The 17,403-nt window shown below is 37.2% G+C and overlaps 1 protein-coding gene across 1 annotated transcript; it reads left to right on the forward strand.

Moving 5' to 3' along the window:
• The first annotated feature begins 2,321 nt into the window (after positions 1–2,321).
• On the forward strand, positions 2,322–9,411 carry p2ry2.1 (purinergic receptor P2Y2, tandem duplicate 1). The gene is made up of 2 exons (XM_066699335.1): positions 2,322–5,786; positions 7,148–9,411. The coding sequence occupies exon 2, from the start codon at positions 7,161–7,163 to the stop codon at positions 8,151–8,153; it is 993 nt and encodes a 330-aa protein (XP_066555432.1). The 5' UTR covers positions 2,322–5,786; positions 7,148–7,160; the 3' UTR covers positions 8,154–9,411.
• Positions 9,412–17,403: the final 7,992 nt, after the last annotated feature.

The following is a 17,403-nucleotide window of genomic DNA, read 5'->3' on the forward strand; positions in this document are numbered from 1 at the left end:
TTATTTGATCCCCTGCTGATTTTGTATGTTTGCCCACTGACAAAGAAATGATCAGTCTATAATTTTAATGGTAGGTGTATTTTAACAGTGAGAGACAGAATAACAACAACACAAAAATCCAGAAAAACGCATTTCAAAAAAGTTATACATTGATTTGCATGTTAATGAGGGAAATAAGTATTTGACCCCTTCGACTTAGTACTTGGTGGCAAAACCCTTGTTGGCAATCACAGAGGTCAGACGTTTCTTGTAGTTGGCCACCAGGTTTGTACACATCTCAGGAGGGATTTTGTCCCACTCCTCTTTCCTCTCCAAGTCATTAAGGTTTCGAGGCTGACGTTTGGCAACTCGAACCTTCAGCTCCCTCCACAGATTTTCTATGGGATTAAGGTCTGGAGACTGGCTAGGCCACTCCAGGACCTTAATGTGCTTCTTCTTGAGCCACTCCTTTGTTGCCTTGGCTGTGTGTTTTGGGTCATTGTCATGCTGGAATACCCATCCATGACCCATTTTCAATGCCTTGGCTGAGGGAAGGAGGTTCTCACCCAAGATTTGACGGTACATGGCCCCGTCCATCGTCCCTTTGATGCGGTGCAGTTGTCCTGTCCCCTTAGCAGAAAAACACCCCCAAAGCATAATGTTTCCACCTCCATGTTTGACGGTGGGGATGGTGTTCTTGGGGTCATTCCTCCTCCTCCAAACACGGCGAGTTGAGTTGATGCCAAAGAGCTTGATTTTGGTCTCATCTGACCACAACACTTTCACCCAGTTCTCCTCTGAATCATTCAGATGTTCATTGGCAAACTTCAGACGGGCCTGTACATGTGCTTTCTTGAACAGGGGGACCTTGCGGGCGCTGCAGGATTTCAGTCCTTCACGGCGTAGTGTGTTACCAGTTGTTTTCTTGGTGACTATGGTCCCAGCTGCCTTGAGATCATTAACAAGATCCTCCCGTGTAGTTCTGGGCTGATTCCTCACCGTTCTCATGATCATTGAAACTCCACGAGGTGAGATCTTGCATGGAGCCCCAGACCGAGGGAGACTGACTGTTATTTTGTGTTTCTTCCATTTGCGAATAATCGCACCAACTGTTATCACCTTCTCACCAAGCTGCTTGGCGATGGTCTTGTAGCCCATTCCAGCCTTGTGTAGGTCTACAGTCTTGTCCCTGACATCCTTGGACAGCTCTTTGGTCTTGGCCATGGTGGAGAGTTTGGAATCTGATTGATTGATTGCTTCTGTGGACAGGTGTCTTTTATACAGGTAACGAGCTGAGATAAGGAGCAATCCCTTTAAGAGAGTGCTCCTAATCTCAGCTTGTTACCTGTATTAAAGACACCTAGGAGCCAGAAATCTTGCTGATTGATAGGGGCTCAAATACTTATTTCACTCATTAACATGCAAATCAATTTATAACTTTTTTGAAATGCGTTTTTCTGGATTTTGTTGTTGTTATTCTGTCTCTCACTGTTATACACCTACCATTAAAATTATAGACTGATCATTTCTTTGTCAGTGGGCAAACGTACAAAATCAGCAGGGGATCAAATACTATTTTTCCCCCACTGTACCTTTTATAATTCAGTAATGTGAGAGAATTGTTCAGGGGTCTGAATACTTTTTTAATCTCGCTATTTTTTAGTTTGAGAGTATTATTATTATTATTATTATTATTATTATTATTATTATGAAACAGAAAATACAACAACATATATTTACTTGGTATTCTCGCAATCCAAGTTGAAATAAGCAGTTATGTCCCTTATAAAGAATTCTAAAGAGGCGTGGGGGCAAAAAGTTTTGAGCTGAATCAATTATAATTGCAAAAATTATCCTGTTTATGATTGGTGCTTACTTTATGGTATATATTTTACTAATTGCACATTTTTTTATTATTATTATTATTTTTATTTCTTGGCAGATGCCCTTATCCAGGGCAACTTACAACATAAGTGCAAAACAAAGTGCAAGAATACAGTGATGTACTGGGCATCAAACATTACAAATTCAAATTTACATTATAGAAAGCAATTCAAAGTAAAATACATTTTACAACTTCCAGTTTACACAGAATGCCTTTGACCTAGGTTTTCCAGAGTCCTGCTAATGGTATACCCACCAGTTTGCAGAGCAGCATGCATAACTCACTCCACATGTTCATAAATGGTTCCTTGTCTTCAGATCAACCTTTCTGTTGTTTCATATTCCTAAAAGGCCAGCTCCGTTTCCATTAAATTAGTTTTATTTGTATTAAGAGGTGATTATTTCTTTATATAGATTAATTTTCTTGAACCTTAAATTAAGTTAAATATATATTATAAAATATATATTATTGTCTGCTGGATAAGAATATGGTGACCTTTATTAAAAACCTTTTTTAAAATAGATTGAATAAATAATGTGTTTTTAAAGGTTCAATGGATTCAATGGATTCCATAAAGGCACAAACCCCCTCATCCAGCTGCTTCAGGGCTGTCCACTCATGTTCCCAAATCACTATCATGGTGTTAATGACCTCAGCTCTAAACTGGACGGACGCCTCTTTAAGGATCACTACATAATTTTTACAGTAGGCACATGCATGCTGCAGGAAACAACTGTATAATTTCTGAGAAGACTAGAGTGCCCTGTGTATAATTTGAACTGCCAAATGCTGTTTCATTAGCCCAGTATTAATATTAAGATAGTCAGGACAACACCTCAAGCACCTTCTCTAAGACTAATGTAGTAATTTTCAGTCAGATTAATTGATTTAAATGCAGTATGCCACAGACACCCCGACCCAGTTTGCATACGAATTTTTCAGTATAAAGTCATAGGATGTTCTGGACTTTACCTGTTGGAAAGGTGTCTTCCGATGCTGCAGGAGCTGCCATTAATGCATTGGGGTCCTGCAGCTGATCAGATCCTGAAAATAAAGTGTGGTTGTTATTATAACTGCCTCCAGTTTACGGAATTGGTATCAACAGGAAGCCACATAGCAGTGCTATCGTTTGCTGGTTTTAAAATGTGAGAAAACTGGGAGAAAATACACCTGTAATGTATTACTGTTAAAAATGCAAACAATTCCTACGGATGCTAAATTTAATTCTCTCTCCAGCTGCTGCCATTCTCTGCAAAATCCTAAATTGCTTTTCTAATTAATGCCTCAGCTTATCCCACTTCAGAAGGTGAGAGCAGTATGATAGAACTGTTTTCTTGTTGTTCAGGTAGAATATAAATGTATGAGTTTGTTTCGGTTCACAAGTGTCTCAGCAAACAGACAACTGTCAATCTCTGAGTTGGATTCAGTGTGAGTAGTTCATTTATTTGAGTCTGATGTCACAGAAGAGGCAAGATATTACAAAGCACATCCACATAATAATGGAATAATTGGAATCCCTCCACAAATGTATCCTACAGAAACCTTTACAAACAGGCAAAGGTCCTATCACAAAAATACTGAAAAAGTATTTTTTTCATTATGCTATCACATGTTCACTAAGATTTACAATAATTCTTATTTCCTGATAGCATTAGTCAAAACACAAGCAATGGGATACAGAGAGCCAACAGGTTATTGCTAAGATGTATTACTTGGATAACAAGTATCATGGAGATAGAATGACAGAGATTAAAGGAAGATTCCCATGTTATCATGTATCTTCAGGGAAATCTTTTGCATAATCTGAGTGAGATTTGATTAACACAAAGGGTCAAATTTACAGATTTTAAATCGGCAATAAGGAATATAGTCAAATCGTTGCACGGGCTACAATATCAATTACTTTTGGTTTCTAAAACAATGTAAAATTTGCATGTATTAACATATCTTTGAAGAAACCTTTAATATGGCACAAACAACAAAATTAACATATTTTTAAAATGCAAATTGTTACATAGTTATTCAAGTTTTGGCAAAATGCTAATTATACTGTACATTCCAAAGTGAAAATCTATTGTATCTACCAGTACTTCCAATCTAACACATCTACAGGTCTATCAAATTAAGGTTTATTTGTAGTGTGCATGAAAGAAAATGCAGGTCTTTATTCAAAGTCAGGAAATTGGGTCAAAATCTATAACCACAATGGCTCCTACTTGTGTACATGTATGCCTGTGTAAGATACTTAATCGGACACACTACAGTAGGGTATCAGACTTTCAATAATCATCCATGACTTGACCTCAGTATAGAATGTAATCATAATTACTGTTACAGAATGTAACACTGACAAACTGTCAAACTTGAATTTGTTGAAGGTGGCGTAACTGATAATCTATGAATATGAATAATAATAAAACATAACATCAAAATACCTGCTGTTGTCATAAAAAAGGCTGTCCTGTAATGCAGAACTATGGGCAGAAGCAATGCACAATCTCTTCACTGTGTGGCACTCTTGTTCTCTCAAAATTGTCCTGACCATGTTTTCCAAGAAGGTTCCATTGAAGATGTAATACCTTCTCCCTATTCATGTTTTTTTATAGTTTTATAGTATATAGTGGCATCCAGTATTGAAAACAATGCTGGCAACGTCACCTTGAGCTTTCCCTGAAGAATATCAAGTTTTTCCCTTTGTACACCCATGCCATAGTCGCTTACTGAACAAAGTAAGCCATTGACTGCATTGTTTAGGATTCAGTTCAGTGAAGTTCAGGGAGCGAGCAATCATGAATGCAGTATTTTGTACAGTTTGTAAGCCATTATTCAGACATGCCTTACTTTTTCTATGCACTAGATACATTCTCAGTCACCCTCACACTAAGTCTTCTAAACATATTCCTTATTTATTTTAAATTTTTCATCCCTTTGGCATTGACATTTAGGTATTCTCTGCTGCCTTCACAGGGTCCAAGTTATTTATTGAATTTGAAAATGTATTTTGTATTCAGTTATTGCTTAATTGTACTGTGGTAGAAGTGACAGAATATATAGAAAGCATAAAGAAATTGAAAGCAGTAGAATATACAACCACTTCACCTATTTAGTTAGTTCCACATTTCAGTTTCTGCTAACTGTGTGGCTGATTGTATAATTTGTATTTTTCTGTATGTGGATGGGTGTGTATTTGTGTATTGCGTGTTTTGTTTGCCATTTAAAAATATATCTTTCTTTCATTGGGTTTTCAAACTTTTTCAATGATTGTTTCAGCAGGGGTGGGTGATGTGTTCATAATGCTTTTGTGCATTCATGTGTGGCCAGTCATGCGGAGGAATATGATATGCCTGAACCCAAGTTACTTGGAAGGCAAATGATTTCTGCTGAGAAACATTGATAATCTGAAAATACTGACATTTCCATAGTAATAACCATGACCAAAATGTGCACAAGTCACCTGTTATGTGGACTGATACTCACTACTTCAGTTTTACATGCGGCTTCTATTCTTCGTGCTGAGCTGCCACCCCTCCCCCCCACACACATTTATATCAGAGGAGTGTCTTTCCAGTTCAAAAACATGTTTTGAGTGGTTTCATCCTGCTTCAATATCAAATTATTTAACTTTAATTCAGAATAATAACAAAAAACTATGATATAAGTGCTACCTGGACAAGCAGACGTTAATGAAAACCTGGTGACATCTGATCTAGTTTATCCTATGCGTGGTGTTTCCACACCTACTGTTTGTCTGACATCATTAAATGCAAACAATGCACTTGCTGCACAGGTTGTAACTTGCAGAGATGTGCTGTAACACCCACCAGTCATGTGAAGCTTTACAAAGGTAGTGTGAAGTGAACACGAAGGAAAAGGAGCATGGATCTGTTAGCAGACTTCTGATATCTACAGAAGCCATCGCAATGTAAGTAACCAGATATATAAGTAACCATATAAAATTGAAAGTTTTGTAGCAGAATGAGAGAACTGAGAGTAAAGTATTGCAACAGTGCATATATAAAGTTTCTTCCTTTACAAAAAGCTCAGCCTAAAGGCATATACTTCCATTTCAAGATCTTATTAAATGAGACAAGTCACAGCTTGGGTGAAGAAAAATGACATGCTTTACATTTGTACTTACTCATTCTGTTGCTGTTCTCTGGGCTTGCCTATAACTGTACAATGTTGTGTTTGTAATACTTTTCTGTTCCAAGCTTTGCTCTGTTAAAAAAGGATTAAGTGCCAATAAAGGGATCATATGAAATACACAGAATTAAGAGTATGTGTTGTGAAACAAATTACTGCCTTTGTCTCCATCAACACTATTGGCTATTATGGTCTTTTCAGTCTCAGAACTTGACAATCTTTACTGATACAACATCGTGATCACTTGCTGTTTAACTGCCTGCAGATAATTTGAAGGTTTTAAAGATTAGGGTAATACTCACTTACAGTTATGCATTCAATTAAATATTTTAATATTGTTATTTTAGTTTTTAACAGTGATAATAAGAATTATTTTGGATATATTAATACATAGATAGAGATATAGATAGATATTTTCCTTTAGAAATATAGATGGATAAATTTTAATATATTAAGGGAGGTTCAAACAAGGTTTCAGCTTTTGTCATTTTAAATAATAATGCAGAATGCCTCTCATATATATAGGGTTAACAATACACAGTTTTAATCCAGACAGAGTATGACGTGTTGGGTAAATATATGTAATATATATATATATATTATATGAGTGGTTTGTAAATAGTTTTTTATGAATGCATCACATTTTAATAATAGTCCCAAGCCGATTATGAATAACAAAGTACTGTACGTAATATTTCTCTGAGTACACTGTGCTCCCGCTCTATTAGCTTCAGTATACCAGTGTAAAGCAAAAGCTTTGGCCTGCTGCCCAAGACTCGAATCAAGCGATTGTTTGATTTATTGCACCACCTTTTCCTGCTAGCCTCATTGTTTACCTGTCAACTCCCAGCCTATATTGAAAGTTTGATTAAACAGACGGATTGCTTAATTGCATTTAAATGTGCCTTTACATAAACCATGGCTTGTGATAGCACTGGGCTTGCATTTGGAGGCTGTTGTGAAGTGTGAGGATAAGACCAAAGTCTTATCTTGCCCCTTTTGAAAGTCAGACTGAAGCTTTTCAGATGAAGGGAAAGAAACCCTGGGATAAAATGTTTTTATGGTTTGTTCAATAACTGCTGCCACTTTTAAATGTTATTTTTCTTTTCCTTTCCTTTCCATGGTGACTCTTTTCTTTAGACCCTAACGATGAATGATGGCTGTCTCAAACAAGACCACGTTGAACCAGAGCAGCCCATACAAATGCCAATTAGATGAAAACTTCAAGTACATTCTCCTGCCAACCAGCTATGGACTTGTCTTCGTCATCGGCCTGGTGCTCAACATCATGGCCATGTATGTCATTGTCTTCCGCACAAAGCACTGGAAGCCGAGCACAATTTACATGTTCAACCTGACTGTCTCGGACACCCTGTACATCCTGACGCTGCCCTTCCTGGTGTATTACTACGCTGATGCCAGTGACTGGCCCTTCAGCGAACCCTTATGTAAAATCATCCGCTTCCTCTTCTACGCGAACCTCTACACCAGCATCCTCTTCCTGTCCTGTATCAGTATTCACCGCTTCCTGGGCGTCTGTTATCCCATGCAGTCACTGCAGTGGGTGAGCACGCTCAGGGCCCGACTGATCTCGGTGGGGGTGTGGGTCACCATCATGTCCTTCCAGTCGCCCATCTTGTATTTCTCCCGCACCACAACGTCGGGCCAGAAGGTTTGCTACGACACCACCAGCATTGAGCTCTTCAATGACTTCCTGGTGTACAGCTCCATCATCTCCGTGGTGCTGTTCTGCATCCCTTTCATGGTGGTTGTGGTTTGCTACTGCCTGATGGTGAAGAAGCTGTTGGAGCCCAGTGCGGGGGGGGCCTCCTCTTTGAAGTCCAAGCAGAAGTCCATCAAGATGATCATCATTGTCCTGGGCGCATTCATGATCTGCTTCCTGCCCTTCCACCTCACTCGGACACTCTACTACATGTTCAGGTACATGGATGTCAGCTGTACCGCTCTGCAAGGTGCCAGCATTGCTTACAAGGTCACAAAGCCCCTTGCCAGTGCCAACAGCTGCCTGGACCCCATTTTGTACTTCCTGGCAGGGCAGAGCTTTCGCAAGAATTTCACCACCAGGAAAAGGAAAAGCTGCTCTCCGAATGTAATCTGTGAAAAGACATCTTCAACTCAACTGTGATTCAACTGTGAAGCAGGAAAAGGATTGTGTAAATAAAATGTCCTGTTCTCTCAGACAGCATCTGCTGCTGAAAAGATACTAATGCATGAGATGAAATAAGGGAAATATCGGTGCAGTGGCATCCCAAAGTGGAGTACAAAGTGATGTTACAGTACCAGAGACTGAAAATCCATGAAGTGCAACTCCTTACTGAATTAGATTAGTCCACTGTTAGTACGGTGAACCACCTAAAGCTTAGTACAGTGAAGAGGTTTGAGGTGGGAGTTACTAAGTGAGAACGACAAACTTATTTCTAAATTGTGCTGTTTTCAAGGTATGTGGAAAATTGGAAAGGGATCAGCAGGCTCAGACAGGAGATCGAGAGCAGTTCACTGGCACACCATCTGTTCTCGTGCCTGGGGCCTGGTTCAGAGCTCAGGTAGAACAGAACATAATCAATGTCTATTGGCTGATTCATTTGAGTTTGTGCAGTTTACAAGCTGCTACAAATATGAAACCACACAGCCCCAATATACACTGCTCACTATAAGACCAACTGTGCTGTTCAGACATCCAGGACATCTACAGCGGAGGGGGGAAGAAAACACTTAACAAAGACTTGAAATATGTGATATCAGTATAATTAACCTGATACTGACATGTGAAAGCTTTTTTTGTATTGTTGTCAAAGGGGAATGCATTCATTATATTTCCAAGAAAAGCAATTATACGATCACATTTATTATTTATTACCTGACATAAACGCAGGTATAAGCAAGGAATGCAGATATAAGCACATCTATTTATAGGTTCAGGTAATAGTTTATAGTTTCATTTGTTGTACTACATTTGTTTTGCTACTCATGGTTTAGTTAATAGTATAGGTGAGCTTTATTTCTACCCATGTTTGTACATAGAACTACAAAACCTTTTTGTTCACAATCAGTACACAGATTATTACTTGTACGTGAACTCTTGCAATCAAATACATCAATTTGTATGTATGCTGACCTTACTAAATATAGTAATGTATATGTTTATTATGTATAGTTACAGAACTCTCCAAACCAACAGCTCTTTAACATAATTGTGATTTTTTTTTTATAAATGTCTCCAAATTGTCCAGTTTTTGTTGTTGCTGCATGATTGTTGTTTTTCTGTGATATTCAGTTATATAAACAACAGCAATGTAATTTCTCTGGCACATATCTAAAAGAGAACAGGAAGACCACTTTAAATTCATATTGGGGGCTTCTACAGTAAACACTATTTGAGTACTGCTGTGATTATTATTATTTTCTAACCAAAAAGGGGCTAATCGACAGAGTTTCCTTGCATTTTATTTTTCATTTTTCTTGTGGGTAAAAAAATCATTTGTTTTGTTATTGCACCATCTGTTTTTGCTCATTTGGTTAATGACAGCATGCATGGATGATCTGTGGCTATGGAAATTGAACAGGAAAAGTATATATATCAATCAAAGCATTAGACATCTGTCACAAACAACAACAACCAAAAATAAACAAAAACAAATTGAAAATCTGGGGCGAGGTAATACAGTAATACAGATAAATCTGTGATGCATAAGACTCCATCTTAAAAATATGGATTCAAACACACTGCAGGTTGGACTCTTTGAGGACTGTCTGTAAGAAAGAGGTATACACTGTGGAGGTACATGCACAGACTTGCTTATTTATGAGTAACTTATAGTTAGTTATGGAGCCTTCAGAAAGCCAAAGTAGTTCCTAGAAGATTAAGGTACTGGGGTTGTGCACCATTAGTCCATTTCAAAAAGTCCCCTGTAAAAATAGAGAAAATAAAATGAAAAGTGAACTTGAATAAAACCGCAGACAGATGTAACTGCGACCTCATAGGTCCTGTGATGCTGCTGCGCAGAGTTTCTCAGAAATGTTCCTGCAGTCAGTTCAAGGTCACACTGCTGGTGAAAAGGAATATTGCACCCAGGGGAATACAACTGTTTATCGATAAACACTGAGAAATGAAGGACCCCTTGATTTCCAGTCTGCTTTCCTAAATCTGTTATCAGCCCATGCTTCAAAAAATGGTACACACCACCAGATTAGGTTTAGGGGGCTGGAAAATGATAATAGTCATATTCCATATTATTCCATATTACCTAAAGACACACTAAGCCATACTCCAGATACCATAGTCCTTCATTGCTTTATTGACAATATGATCTTGACCCCAGGATCCCAGAAAGCTGGACATAATGAAGAATCTTGTGAATATGTCTCTCAAAGAAAATTATGAACATGCTGTGCCAGAAGCCTTTTCCTTTACTTCCCTGAACATCACAGGCAGCTGCATATTGACAATGCAAATGTATCTACATCAACTGGACACCTCTCTCTCTCTCTCTCTCTCTCTCTATATATATATATATATATATATATATATATATATATATATATATATATATCTGTCTCTCATTTTAGATTACAATCCCAAAAGGAAGTTTTGACATTTGTTTATTGGAAAAAAAAATCAGCTTGGATGTGACCTTGATGCATCTTTTTTGATGATTCAGGGAGATTCATGTCCCAAGTTTCAATGTCTTTTCATGAGACAGACAATTGGTTATCATTAGCTACACACACCAGAGATATATAATACTGTCTATATTTCTGTATTTCACACTTCTGGTTCTATTGCCATGAAGGCCTTAGAAGAGAGAATGACTCCCGACGCAAAGAGTCACATTAGAGAATAATAATGTGAGAAGTCTGGGATGATTCACCATAGATAGCAATCCATTCATAGAGACATGCAATTTGCAGTCCTCTGTTAGACCACTAGGTGTCAATTTAGTTCAAATGATTTACATTTTGATAACTTGAGATGAGAAGGATTTGACACATTTAAATCATTATATTTTAGGTTATTTGCCTTTGAACAAAACCTGTAAGACTGTATTTTTAACATACTAAGTCAATTTGGTAAGCCCTGTGGGAACATTTGTTTTCGCCGTTTATGCAGCGACATGTTAACCTCAACAAAATTCCCTCTGAAGTAACAAATAAACATTCAAATCACTTAACATGACTATAAACACAAATCATGTTTTTTTTTTCTTAATGTCCCACCAGTTAAGCATTTTAATGTCTTTCCAAGAGTCCCCTAATAAAGTTATCAGTTGGTTAAAGTTTAAAAATCTAAAGAATTTGACCAATAAACTTCATGTTGTTGCTCTTGTGCTTAATACATACTGTCAATAGAGTCAATATGCCATTAAACTAACCATGTTTTTATTACCCAAATGGATTCCTTGATTATGATTACAATGAAGTGCTCTATAGATGTGTGTGTTAAATATTCTCATCTGGCAGTTCAGTGTGTCTTTCTCTTGATCGGGGTATATTTATCTGCCTTTAGAGCCTTTAAGGATCAACAATTAAATAGGAAAGTCATATGAGGTCCCTTCTCAATGGTGCTTGGTTTTCATGTCAGTCCATGTCAATCCCATATGTACATTTATTGAAATTCCCCAAACCACAATAACATTCTATAGAAACGGACATCATACTGTAGTGAGACTGTAGGCAGTGGCTACTTATGACAGTTTTGTCCTATGAGACCCGTTCGTCTTGCATGATACTTTTGTCACATATAACACTTGTCAATGCTGCCTTTTTCATTCTGCTACACTTCTTAGCACATGCCCATTTTTGGTGTCCGTCCGTCTGCTAGCAAATTCTTCATGATGCCGGGAAAACATTTATTTTTTAAGAAAACAAACATTCCAGTAGGACTCAAACATTTTCATGTCATGGGAAGGGGCATAATAAAGACAAGTCCCTTAGTCACATATTTACTTTGAATTCCAAGAAAACATTTGACATGAACCTGTAAAGACAATGGTTAAACATTTCATACGTGTACGGCATATTTACTAAGTCCAAATACTCAGCCTACAGGAACACAGGATATACATGCAAACAAAGATATATCGCACACAAGTGTATACAGTGTTATTGATGTATTTAGGTTTTATTTTGAACAGAAATGTCTGAATGTATTTTGCTTTTGTTTCAGATAGAAGAAAGAAGGTGTAGTATAAGATGTTATTAGAGCACAACATCTTGATTTAAGTAGATTATTGCAGAAAAGTATGTATATATATATATATATATATATATATATATATATATATATTGTTATTTATAAAATGACTATAGTACTGCCTTATTGTTGTGGGCAATTGTAAGGAAATTCTGCTCCTTGCTTTAATGAGCTCCAGCAGGTTCCAATAAACAATTTCATGTTATGTCTCTTCCACAGTATCAATTGAATACAGATTAAGGCACGCAGAAGCCTCAGACACTCTGGGCAACAGTGAATTGGACTCTTCAATTCTGAAAGCCTCCAGCTTAAATACATTTCTTACAAACATTACAGCATATATTACAGACACATTGACCTTGTGCCAGTTGTCAACCTCTGGACCAGTTCTTTTGCTAGTTATTGCTGTGATTAAAGTCAAAACATATTTGTCTGCAAGTAACTATTGTTTTAGGAACATTGCTTTTGTGGCCTTCAAGACCAGAAGACCAGCTTTCCCAACATGCTGTATCCAGCCTTACACACTGAAAAGTCGCACAATGTGCAAAATTATATCAAAGTATTATAAAATTCAGTTTTAGAGGAGAAGGAAATATAAGGGATTTCACATCACAAGCATTACATGTATTTATGAGGCATGCTTGCATTTTGTGAATTATTTATTCAAATATAAAGTGTTACACATAAAAGTATTTTATAACGTTACTATATTAACAGTTAGAAAATCTGATTCAAGATGAGTTATATTCAAATAATTTCAACTTGCTTTTCTTCCTTCTTCCACCTTATGTGACCAATGAAAGCAGTTGCTGTAGTTCGATAGCTTTGTTTTCATCCCTGCAGGTGGTCTTGATTATTTAGCAAATGTATCTATTTTTATTTGCTTGGATTTTTAAAGCTTGCTGTTCCAATTCGATGACTACTCTCCTTTTTTGGGAGTAACTGAAAGGTCAGATGTTCAAATCTACTTGAGAGACAAGGTAAACATGGGAAAGTCACACTGAAACACTGAGTTATAAAAGCTTGTATAAAGTTTGAAAATATACAAAATCTGCACCGAAAGTCGTCCTACATATGGTCAGCTAACCTGAAAGATATTCTACAAATAGACAAATTCTCTGATTTCTGGAATAGTGTTTTTATTCCCCAGACAAAGTTGTGACACATAAACCATTTTAACTATAGTATTCAGTGTTGAGGGATGATATTATACATTTTAAATGGATATTACATGGCACAAACCTACAGATGTTATGATGGTTATCTTTATGATTCAACATTGTTGAATAAAAAACTAAAATGTTCCTGCTCAATTGAGATGGGCAGAAAAATGTTGCAGTAGCTTGCAGTACTACAACCATATGTCAGTCATTATCCAGAATGCCATGCAAAGTAGACATAGAGGCCTGCCACTCAAAATTTCAATTTTCTTTTGAGTTTCCTGGTCAAGATTGGATCCTGTTTACTGAAGTTTAGTAAGAAACCTGACACCTCCCATTTAAATGGGCTTGAATGTCACAGGTTTGCACTATTGACCCCGACACATAATGATGTTTTCTGGTAAGATGTTGGCTCAGATTTCAATGGACAGGTTCCAAATCTGAACCATGCCTTTAGTCATAGTTCAAGGTGTATTTATAAAAGCTTTCCTCAAGGTAGTGCAGCAGTTTTGTAAGGGGTTTGTAACACTCAATTCACAGGGAGTAGGTGAGAGGCTGTAGTGCTGGAATACCTCTTCTGGCCTGGTACAGAGTATGGTTTATTTTTAAAAGTGACACATGGACCTATTGTGGTTTATCAAACATACTGTCAGAGTTGTCAACAGCCAACGAGGCATGTTGGACAATGAGTGGGGTCATGTGAAAAACAAACGTCTTGCACCTTTGGATTTGATTGAAAGCAACAGGCCTGTCATATATATAGTTCTTTCATCACCATTAAAGTTTGCAGGCCCTGATTTCCCTGGTAAGTAAGTTGCCCATATCATTAATTTCTTATGGAGGGTTTGCCAACAGTGAAAAAAGACCACAGTATTGGTCTAGACCTTGGTCCATGGATAATTTTCCCAATACTAAAATACCCAACATATTTTATTATGGTAAATCTATTAAAGGAGAATTCCACCTAAATTCCATATTCCAAGTAGAAATACATTCTGTGGGGCGAGTTTATCATGTCCAGCTCATTCTATGTACCAGAATTCAGAGATGTTGCTAATTCTGGAGCTGCTTTGCTGGAAGTCAGAAAAATCACACAAATCATTAAAAACAAAAAATTTATGCACATTCAATGTTTATGTTTTTTTAAATAAATGTTGGGTGAGGCCCTTACATCACTGTGGGCCCCACCTCACCACAGGGGCTGCAGGGGCATGTTGAACAGGATCCAACTTTCACATTAACTTCATGGATTTTAAGTTAACATACTGTACCATTGCAGTCACTTAGTTATGTAATTGGTCTGATTAGCTGATTAATTGAATTTCATGTTTCTCTGAAGGCTGCAAATTATGTTACAGGCAGTGTACCTTGAATCCAGTAAATAGTGAATCTTAATGCCATCAGCTGTAAAATACATGATTATTATTATTATTAATAATTTCTTAGCAGACGCCCTTATCCAGGGCGACTTGATGAAACAATGTTATATGTGTCTAACTGATTCAATAACTAGATTCATAAAGAAAGTAATGAGATAATAAAGCTCATTATTAAGGAACTGAGGTTCCTAGGCTAGGCCAGCAACCACGCAGTCCAGTTTACAGTTTGACAGCCCAGCCACCCTACAGGAAAACAATTACCCACAGGATTTGCATCTGTGTAACATTGTAGGAGTTTAGATTGTAAAGCATTTCAAAGGCAGTGCACCAGGCATTGTAGAGGCTTTTCAGAAAGATAAGTGTGGTTGTGAGGCTTGGAATGCTGTCAGGACTCACACATTCTTGAAAAGACCTGCTGAGGCACGATACTGTCAAGAAAAACAGTGTTTCACAACATCTTCCACTTCTGTATCAGTGAAAATAGCCTGGGGAGACCGAGGGTGGGGTTTTACCTCACATTAATGGCTTTTCTCTTAAACTGCAAAAATGTATTGTTTCACCAACTATTTTGAAAATACAGACTCTCTAAGACTTCCTCTTTGTATGGCCGTATTATTAATAATGTGTTTATTGAACTGTAGTGAAATTAGAGTTGTTTATATAATAAATCTGTAAATAAAGTTGTTTAAAAATAGATGGTGAGTATTTCTTTTGAGAATTTTTATCTCAGTCAGTTCTCAATCGACACCTAGTATAAAAGTTTGATTCCAGATTTGCTAAGTCTGTGTTTTTGGCAAGAGACAGAATCATTTTGAGAGAGAATCATTTAAAGATAGTGACCGACCAATTTCTGTCTATATGCACATGTAGATTAGTTCTTTAGACACAAATTACAGAAAGGGCAGTATTGCTTTCATGGTGGTAAAATGCCAGTCTATACTATAAAGTTCTGTTTGAATGATCGGTGCATTGCCAGATCTACTGTCAATCAGATTAAAATGTTTACCAACAATGTGCTGCATATTCTTGGTTCTGATAAGCTTTGCTGTAGGATTGAGCAAAATTTATGTTTGCAATAACGCCCATCTTTGAATACTAAAACCTCTGGGATGTGATACATGATTTACCCCTGACTCGGCAGCTGATTAGTAATAGACTATATCTAAAGTAACACTTTGATTTGCTACATTCATGTCGGCAATTTGTCATGTTCCCTAGATCACTGAGCTGAAAGTGTAAAATGATTAGTGCTAATGATGCACTAATCTCTGACTTTCCTCCCCTAGAACCTATACTGTGTCCTGTAATGCCACAACCTAAGACATATTGAGGCCAGGTAAAGATCCACAAGGAAGAAAGGGATTTGGCAATAAATGGTCAACAAAATCATACAATGTTCACAATTTCTCACAAAGTGTATGTAGGCACAGAAATTCAGTTGTCACTTGCACTGAACGCAGTGAGATCAAGTATTCAGTCAGAGGTCTCGGGATGGTGATGCACTCACCAGGGCAAATGGACCCGGAACACAGACAATAAGTTCACTAAAAGGGTCACAGCTCCACCCACATACATTTCAAATGAATGCTAATATTCCCTTTACAATCCTGATTCGGTAAAGTGCTTTGTGGACCTTTTGCCCTATTTTCTTCTCTTTCAATGCAAATTGATGATGTCATATAGTATTACGACATTCAGAGAGCAGAACGTTGTGTGGGTTTAGAGCCAGGAGGAGTGATTTCAGGATTGCAGCACCAACAGGCAATTACATTGTTATTTTATAAATGACATGGATCCTAACGTATCAAGCTAATACATGTTCAAATCTTAAAGAGAACCACAATGGGATGACGCAAATGTCACAAAGTACATCACACACAAAGAAGACCAATTTCTGGTTATTTATGAGGTATGCTATTCAAGAATCGGAATACACTTTGCGTTTAAGCTGCACTTGGAAGCCTACAATAAGTGTTAATATAGTGTCAGTTTTGGCCCATATAGTGTTCAGACACAGAGCATATAATTAATGGTGTGTTGATGTCAAGTTGCAGTAATGTTGGGAGCAGTTAGATCATACACTACTTTTCAGGAAAAGCCAGTGTTCCATTACATGACCTAAAGCTATGTTTCTATATTTATAAAAATAAATTCCTAATTTTAACTGAAGGATGGGATGTGCAGTTTGCTCACACAATTTGACCCTTAGGCCTTGGAAAATAATGTGTTTGTTGTTTTTTTCTACTTCTGACAGGTTTTATCTTTGGGCAGGGCCTGTCTCTGTCTAAATATGATTCTTTCAGTTATACGAGAAGAAAATAAAATAAAATATTGACGGGCCCCAGAAGCAAGAACTCAGAATTTCCACTACTGGTCCTTTTGAACATTCATAGAAGTTTTCCCTGCCAACCACATTTATTTATTTTCATTTTCTTTTTATTACACTATTGGGTATAATATAAATCCATCCTCAGCTACCACTTTCCCCACAAAATCAATCACTGAAGCACTTCATCACTAAAATTAAATTGAGCCTTTGAGACTGGGGTCGATACATGTCACAATGGATGCTAACTTTCACTACTGTGTATCCAGAATTTTGATATATAACAAAAGCTATTTTGAAAATGACTCTGTTGGCAGGCA

Source organism: Amia ocellicauda, chromosome 3 (genome assembly GCF_036373705.1).
Source record: "Amia ocellicauda isolate fAmiCal2 chromosome 3, fAmiCal2.hap1, whole genome shotgun sequence".
NCBI classification, from domain to species: Eukaryota; Metazoa; Chordata; class Actinopteri; order Amiiformes; family Amiidae; genus Amia; species Amia ocellicauda.

What these genes read in the sequence shown, in the direction of transcription:
- p2ry2.1 (XM_066699335.1), top strand. Translation starts at nt 7,161, where the DNA reads ATGATGGCTGTCTCAAACAAGACCACGTTGAACCAGAGCAGCCCATAC.